The sequence below is a fragment of the Bos mutus genome, chromosome 17 (assembly GCF_027580195.1).
Source record: "Bos mutus isolate GX-2022 chromosome 17, NWIPB_WYAK_1.1, whole genome shotgun sequence".
In the NCBI taxonomy this organism is placed as follows: Eukaryota; Metazoa; Chordata; class Mammalia; order Artiodactyla; family Bovidae; genus Bos; species Bos mutus.
The window spans coordinates 215,456-223,120 of NC_091633.1; the positions used below are offsets into that span (position 1 = coordinate 215,456).

The 7,665-nt window shown below is 69.6% G+C and overlaps 1 protein-coding gene across 7 annotated transcripts in view; it reads left to right on the forward strand.

Moving 5' to 3' along the window:
- The window catches only part of ARVCF (ARVCF delta catenin family member), a 29,872-nt gene extending 22,751 nt beyond the window's left edge, over nt 1–7,121 (forward strand). For 2 of the 7 annotated variants that reach the window (XM_070385653.1, XM_070385659.1), the window contains 14 exons: nt 24–523; nt 887–1,070; nt 1,603–1,720; nt 1,962–2,133; nt 3,504–3,575; nt 4,436–4,563; nt 4,718–4,868; nt 4,959–5,157; nt 5,338–5,449; nt 5,544–5,634; nt 5,896–5,949; nt 6,276–6,364; nt 6,670–6,789; nt 7,084–7,121. In XM_070385653.1, the coding sequence (XP_070241754.1) occupies nt 24–523; nt 887–1,070; nt 1,603–1,720; nt 1,962–2,133; nt 3,504–3,575; nt 4,436–4,563; nt 4,718–4,868; nt 4,959–5,157; nt 5,338–5,449; nt 5,544–5,634; nt 5,896–5,949; nt 6,276–6,364; nt 6,670–6,777 (1,978 nt within the window). In that variant the 3' untranslated portion in view covers nt 6,778–6,789; nt 7,084–7,121. Of the gene's footprint in view, nt 1–23; nt 524–886; nt 1,071–1,602; nt 1,721–1,961; nt 2,134–3,503; nt 3,576–4,435; nt 4,564–4,717; nt 4,869–4,958; nt 5,158–5,337; nt 5,450–5,482; nt 5,635–5,895; nt 5,950–6,275; nt 6,365–6,669; nt 6,790–7,083 lie in introns of all 7 variants that reach the window. The other 5 variants (XM_070385654.1, XM_070385660.1, XM_070385656.1 and 2 more) reach the window with 4 other exon arrangements.
- Nucleotides 7,122–7,665: the final 544 nt, after the last annotated feature.

A 7,665-nucleotide genomic window follows, 5' to 3' on the forward strand; every position in this document is an offset into this window, starting at 1 on the left:
CACGCGCGTGCTCTCTCGCCCAGGGCCTACGAGGACGTGGCGGACGACGGCGGCGAGCTGATGGAGGAGCGGCCGTCCTTCCCCGCCACCGCGGCGCCCCTGGCGCAGCCAGAACGCGGCAGCCTGGGCAGCCTGGAGCGGGTGGTGCGGCGCTCGCCCTCGGCAGACAGTGCCCGCAAGGAGCCACGCTGGCGGGACCCCGAGCTGCCCGAGGTGCTCGCCATGCTGCGGCACCCCGTGGACCCCGTGAAGGCCAACGCGGCCGCCTACCTGCAGCACCTGTGCTTCGAGAACGAGGCCGTCAAGAGGCGCGTGCGGCAGCTGCGGGGGCTGCCGCTGCTCGTGGCCCTGCTGGACCACCCGCGGGCGGAGGTGCGGCGCCGCGCCTGCGGGGCACTGCGGAACCTCTCCTACGGCCGGGACGCCGACAACAAGGCCGCCATCCGGGACTGTGGCGGAGTGCCCGCCCTGGTGCGCCTGCTGCGGGCAGCGCGGGACAGCGAAGTCCGCGAGCTTGTCACAGGTGAGGCGCCCGCCCCGGCCCCCAGCTCCCCACCACGACTCCTCCACCCCTCCCTCCCTGGTCCTCCTGGGAAGTGGTGGGCCCGTGGCTGGGTGCGGGTCACGTGAAGACCACCTCTTGACCCTGGAGCACAGTCCCAGCTGCCTGGGTGGCTGGGAAGGGGTGCACCTGCCAGCCCCTCCCGTGTCCCGGCCCCTGGGGGCTCCTTCCCCTCCCCTGTACGCCAGAGTGCCCACAGCCTCTCACCATGGCTGGTGTGAGCTGGGCTGAGCTGGTTGAGGAGGGGATCCCTGAGCTGGCCCTCTGGGGAGGAAGGGCAGACAGAGCCTGCGGTCAGCCCAGGCGGGTCGATGGTGCTCACAGGCACGCTCTGGAACCTGTCATCCTACGAGCCTCTGAAGATGGTCATCATAGACCATGGCCTGCAGACGCTGACCCACGAGGTCATCGTGCCGAACTCGGGCTGGGAGCCGGAGCCCAATGAGGACTCCAAGCCACGGGACGCCGAGTGGACAACCGTCTTCAAGAACACGTCAGGTTGCCTGAGGTGCGGGCCCTCAAGGCTGCCGGGGCTCTTCCCTGCCCAGGAGACGGGACCCAGGCGCCTAGCTGGCCTGTGCCCTGGGGACATCCCCGTGTCCCGGATAACGTGCAAGGCGGCTGGCCACCCAGGCCTCGGTCTCAGAGCTGGTCACAGCGCTTGTCAGGGTCCGAGAACGGGCCTGCTCTGCACGTCTGTGTCCCTCCACGTATCCCTGCCACAGCCAGGCGGGGAGCTGGAACTCGCAGATCCAGGTCCCCTGGGTCCTGTCTGTCCGTCAGGGTAACCCCCTGTGAGGTCCCTGAGAGGTAGAACCCTGAGCTGCACAGACTCAGGTCTCTGGGAGTCAGAGGAGCCCCCACCCAACGTGGGTGCAGGCGGGCCCCCGGCCCAGGTCCCGCGGTCTGCCATTCACTGCCAGGCTCCCTCGTCTGCTGGCAGCCCTGACTGTGTGTGGGCATTTCTGCAGACAAGACCCCAGGGCTGGGGGGAGAGTCCCCACAGGAGCCAGCCCACAGGCTCGCTCTTGGCCTCCCAGGAATGTGAGCTCAGACGGCGCAGAGGCCCGGCGGCGGCTCCGCGAGTGTGAGGGGCTGGTGGACGCCCTGCTGCACGCTCTGCAGTCGGCCGTGGGCAGGAAGGACACTGACAACAAGGTAGGCAGGGAGCCCCGGGAAGGGCCGGACTTGTAGCCCCCACAACGGGCTGGGGTCTGAATAGGAGCCCTGGAGCACTCGGGCAGCAGGGGGGTGGGCACGTGGTCCACGACGGGGAGGTGCTCCCCTCCCCTCAGACGCATCCCTGAGTCTCACCCCAGTGGGCCCCGGCCCCTCCCGCCTTCACGGGCTGCGGCGTGCCCCCGGGAGGGTCAGCGCCCCATGCCCCCTCTCCCCACAGTCGGTGGAGAACTGTGTGTGCATTGTCCGGAACCTCTCCTACCACGTGCATAAGGAGGTGCCGGGGGCCGAAAGGTACCAGGAGGCCGAGCCCAGGCCCCCGGGTGGTTCCGGGAGCGCCCAGCGCCGGAGCAGGGAGGACGCCGGCTGCTTCGGTGGCAAGAAGGCCAAAGGTGTGTGGGCGGCACCAGGGTTTGGCTCTTGGATCCGAGGCCCGCCGAGCTAAAGGCCCTCCACACCCACGGGGGTCACGGCCAGGGAGCCAAGCGGGGCACCCAGGGGCAGGCAGGAGCGAGCCCGTGCGGTGGTCTCCTTTGGTGCCCAGACCCAGACCTTCAGCTCCAGGAAGGGTTCTGGGGGCTCATGTTTGGACATCACCGCCTTCCAGCGTTGGCAGGGAGCCCGAGGACCCTGGGGCGGGGGGGTAGCACCCACCCGCTTCACTCCATCCCTGCCTCCGGCGCGGCTGCCCGGGGTCTGTGCTGACCTTACCCGCACACCGCATGGCCTTTCCTGACCCCGTCGCCCGTGGGGTCGCTCCCCCAGGAGTGATCGGGCTGAGACTCCCCGTCCCCCACCCGATCCTGGGGGGGCATGGGGTGCTGCCCGCTCAGGCTCCTCTCCTCTCTCCCGTGCTTCCTCGGCCGCCCAGAAGAGTGGTTCCATCAAGGTGAGTCCCTGCTCGGCCTGCGTGCAGGCCTGGCGGGCGCAGTGGGCACCAGGGACCCCCCCATTGCTCAGGCAGCTGTCTCCATGACAACCACAGGACCTGCGTCTGCAGGAAGGCCCCTCCCTTCTCCTGGCAGCCGTCTCCATGACAACGGCAGGAATGTCGGCCTGGGGCTGGTTGGGAGGCTGAGGGGCTGTCCCTCTGTGAAACCTCAGCTGTGGTCCTGGGTGGAGGGAGCCCAGGGTGGACAGGGCCGGGCACGTCCATCCCCAGGGCCCTGGGGAGAGAGTCTGCCCTCCAATGGAGCGGGTGAGGCGTGGCGCAGACAGCGGGAGCACGCAAAGGCCCCAGGAGGCTAGGCAGAGCCAGCCCTGGCCGTCTGGTCTCAGCTCTGCCTCCACGAGGAAGAGGGTCGGCCTGGGCGGAGGAGCTGGGAGGCGGTGAACTGGCCCTCGGCTGGCAGCTGCGGGGGCATCTCCTGGCTGCCAGCGCCCAGGGCCGGGCCCGGCCGCCGTGAGTGGCACTGTTCGCCCCAGGCCTGCTTCACCACAGCCTGGCGCGCCCTGCCCCCACCAGGCCTCACTGCCCTGTCTGCACCTCCCTGCCCAGCCTGGGCTGCTGGCCCCTGAGTTCATGCCCTGGGACCCCAAGGAGGCTGTGGGGCGATCTGAAGCGCGGCTGCCAGCACCCAGTGGGAGACGAGTCCTGGCCCCCACTGCACTCTGGGCCGACACATCTGGCTGAACTCGGGACAGCACCCTGCTCCAGCCTCCTGGTGCCCGTCTCTGACGTGGGGGTGTCTTCTGGGCCGCACCTGATACACGCCTGTGCCCTGCAGGCTCCATCTCACCCTCCACTGCCCTTTTGTTCCAGGGAAGCGGGATGGAGAGACGGACCAGAACTCGGACACCCTGGACCTGCCCAAGCGCACTGAGGCTGCCAAGGGTGAGTGTGGGGAGGCAGAGGCCAGGCCAGTCCAGGAGTGAAGTTCTGTGCCACCGAGCTGGCCTGAAGGGCCTTGGGGGCCAGTGGGGAAACTGAGGCCCACAGGGGTGGGGCTCCCAGAGGACTGTGCCAGCTTCTGGCCATCTGCTCAGGGCTGGGAATCAGGGTCTGTGCCAAGGTAACTTCAGGCAGGTATAGGAGTGAGGCATGGAGGAGTGGGTGGGGAAGCAGCGAGGGTCTTCAGCGAAGGGCAGGGCTAACCAGTAGCCGCCTTTGCCAGCCTAGGCACCAGGTCAGGCCCAGTTTGGAGGCTGGTCCAGAGCACCCTGGCACATTGGGGCAGAATTGGGGAGGGGCTGATGACACGCAGGGTGAGGGACGGGGGATGGAGGTGATGCCCAGGGACACAGGCCGCAGTGTGGGGCAGATCTGGCAGGCTTCTCCCCGCTCTGCCCTGGAGCACAGTGGAGCGACTCTGCTGCTGGGCTGGGGCCTCCATTGAGGCGGCGCCAGTAGGGGTTGAGCGGCTGTGTCTTGGAGGGCAGGCCTCTAACATAGGATGCGCGGGTGGGGGCTGTTGCTAGGCAGTCTGAGTCCTGTTGCTAGGGGAGCAGTCCTGGCTGTTGCCCACGCCCCACACCCCTAAGCCGGGTCCGTGACCTCTCCCAGCCTCCGTTGCTTCCTCTGTGAAATGGGAAGGCTTTTCCTCTCGGGCAGCTAAGGGGTGATCACGTGGGTGCGGAACGTCCCCCGGTGACGTCATAGCCGCCCTGGGCCCCAGCTTCGCTGCCCCGGGAGCGCCCAGGATGGGAGGGTGACGGGCGGCATGCGTGACCGCGGCGGGGTCACTCCGTGCCCAGGCTTCGAGCTGCTGTACCAGCCCGAGGTGGTGCGTCTCTACCTGTCCCTCCTGACGGAGAGCCGCAACTTCAACACCCTGGAGGCCGCGGCCGGCGCCCTGCAGAACCTCAGCGCCGGGAACTGGGTGGTGAGAGAGGCCCCGCGGGGCAGGGAGGCTTCGGAGTGGAGCTGCTGGGGCGGGCTTTGTCCGCAGCGGGAGGGCGGTCCGGCTCGAAGGGGCGGTCAGGGCGCCGCTGGGCGCGCGACGCGGCCCCAGCTGAGCACGCCGCCCCCCGCCGCAGTGGGCCACGTACATCCGCGCCGCGGTGCGCAAGGAGCGCGGGCTGCCGGTGCTGGTGGAGCTGCTGCAGTCGGAGACCGACAAGGTGGTGCGCGCCGTCGCCATCGCCCTGCGCAACCTCTCGCTCGACCGGCGCAACAAAGACCTTATCGGTGAGCGCGGGCACGGGGGTCTGGGGCCCGGGCCCCCCGACCCCGCCGGTGCGGCCTCACCGACCCTAGCCCGCTGCCCGCCGCCCGCAGGGAGCTACGCCATGGCCGAGCTTGTGAGAAACGTGCGCAGCGCGCAGGCGCCCGCCCGGCCCGGTGCCCGCCTGGAGGAGGACACAGTGGTGGCCGTGCTCAACACCATCCACGAGATCGTGTCCGACAGTCTGGACAACGCGCGCTCGCTGCTGCAAGCTCGCGGCGTGCCCGCGCTGGTGGCACTGGGCGCCTCCAGGTGGGTGCAGGCGTGGCCGCGGGAGGGGCCGGGCAGGGCCTGTTGGGGCGGGGCCTAGGTGGGTGGAGCGGGAGGGGGCCCCGGGTGGGTGGGCGGGGCCTGTGGGGCGGAGTAGGAGGGGCCCGGTGAGTGGGCGGGGCGGGGCGGTCCAGGCAGAAGCTGATCCCGCCTGGGCCGCAGCCAATCGGTGCGCGAGGCGAAGGCCGCGTCGCACGTGCTGCAGACCGTGTGGAGCTACAAGGAGCTGCGCAGCGCCCTCCAGAAGGACGGCTGGAGCAAGGCGCGCTTCCAGGTTAGGCCCGCCCGCCCCTTCTCACTTCGCCAGGCCTGGTCTCCTGTGGCAGCGCCCCGACCCACGCCGTCTGCTATGTGTTCCCCCGCCGCAGTCAGCCGCTGCTAATGCCAGGGGCCCCAAGGCAGCCCCGAGTCCGGGAGGCTTGGACGACAGCACGCTGCCACTGGTGGAAAAGAGCCTGGGTGAGTATGGGGCCAGAGCTCATCCCGAGGTTCAGCTGTTCCTCTCTCCCGGCCGAGGGCTGCAGGGAGGTGGGCCTTCCTCCAGGAGGATGGCCCCCACTCTTCGCACCCCCTACCCCCAGGGCGTTCACCTTGGCACCAAGCTGGGGGCGGCTTTGCCAGGGAGCAGATGTTGGTGACAGGGTACCCAGAGTGGCTGAGGCCAGGCCTGGGCCCCCGCCACCACCTGCAGCCAGCCACCCACACGCTCATGCCTTGCAGACGGTGAGAAGCCAGGCGGCCGGGACATGATCCCCATGGAGGCGCTTGGTCCAGGTGCGGGCAGGTGCAGGCTGTTTGCTCTGTGTGGGGAGGGCCTTCCAAGGAGGGGTGGTTAGAAAAGTGATTTGGCTTAGGGGTGCTCAGGGAGCGAGGGGCGGGCCAGCCAGGGAGGGGTCACTGTCCAGCCAATCTGGTCTGCCACTTGATGGCGGCTGGAGGGCTCTGAGCTGTGGGTCAGGGGGCCAGCAGGGGGAGTGGGGACAGATGAGAAGACCCGGCTCCGCGCAGTCCAGGCGGATGCCCTCCCCAGATACACCCTGGGCGCTGAGGGACAGCCACACCTCGGTGCCTGCCTCAGGGTCCCCTCTGCCTCCGCCCAGCAGACGGCTACTCCACCATGGACAGGAGGGAGCGTAGGCCTCGAGGCAGTGACCCAGCGGGGGAGACCTCTGAGAAGGAGCCGTTGAAAGTGAGTGGCCTTGGGCATGTCCGGGGCGGGGCCTGGGGCGGGGCTGTGGCTCTCCTGGCTGGGGAAGCTGGGCACCCGGTCCAGTTCGAGGCTGCATACGCACCCTCCCTCCTCAGCCCCGCCCCCATGGCAGCCCCGCCGCCTGCTCTGCGCCTGTTCTTGTGTCCCCCAGCCCTGCTGGCGCTCAGCCCTCCCCTGGCACACACCCCTGCCCTGCTGACCTGCCCAGCTCCCACCCGCCTGCTCATACTAACCTGCTGCGTTCTGCCTCTAACGCCCGCCTGCCCGCTGCCCGCCCGCTGCAGCCCGACCCCAGCAGGAAGGCTCCTCCGCCCGGGCCCAGCAGGCCTGCGGTCAGGCTGGTGGACGCTGTGGGGGACGCCAGGCCTCAGCCTGTCGACTCCTGGGTCTAGCTTGCATGCCCGGTACGTCCCCTCTGGGTTCTGCGTCAGGGTGGGGCCTCCTCCCCGTGCCGCTGCCTGCCTGCCTGCCCTGCTCTCCCTGCACGCTTCCTGCAGGGCCGCCCCAGCTCAGTGGAGGGAAGCCCAGGTCGGGGGCGGGGCGGGAGGGACCCTGGGCCATCGGAGCCTGGAGGTCACAGGGTGAGATGGGGGCTGACCCTCCACACCTCCCAACGCCCCGGCACAGGGCCCCCCGAGACCCACCTTCCCTCAGCGGCCGTCAGCAGGCCTGCTCAGGCTTCCCTTTTCTGCCCGCAGGGCCTGGGCCTGGCCGTTTGCTCTTAGGGTCTGACCCCTGAAGAGACCGCGGGAAGGGGTGCCTGGACGCCCGTGCAGAACCCGCTGCGGAGCTGGGAGCCCTCTGGCGGCGGGCTGGGCGGCGCCTCCCCCTCCGGCCCTGGCTCCCCACTCCTAACTCCCGGGCGAGTTAGCGTCCTGACATGGTGCTGTGTGCAGCGTGCGCCTGGGAAACCCAGGCCAGGGTGCCCGGCGTTGCTCTGGGGCCAGCGGGGAACCCGCGGAGTGCGGACGGGTGAGGAGGGGGCTCAAGGGCAGGGAGTCTGGCCCAGAGGCTGCAGGGGCTTCCTTGGGCCCTGAGCAGGGGCGGCGCTGGGGGACAGCCCCCGCAGAGACCCTGAAGGCAGCGAGCGGGGGCTAGCTGTGCGTGCCCTGCCCGCTGCCCGCTGCGCCGGGAGCCCCTCCCTGGGCACTGTGGCCCTCGAGTGGCACCTCTGGGACTGGCCTTTGGCAGCAGTGGGGGGACCGCTGTTGAGTGCCTGCTGTTTGCGGCTTAGAAACCAGAGAGACACTGATAAAACATCAATAACAAAACCAAACTAA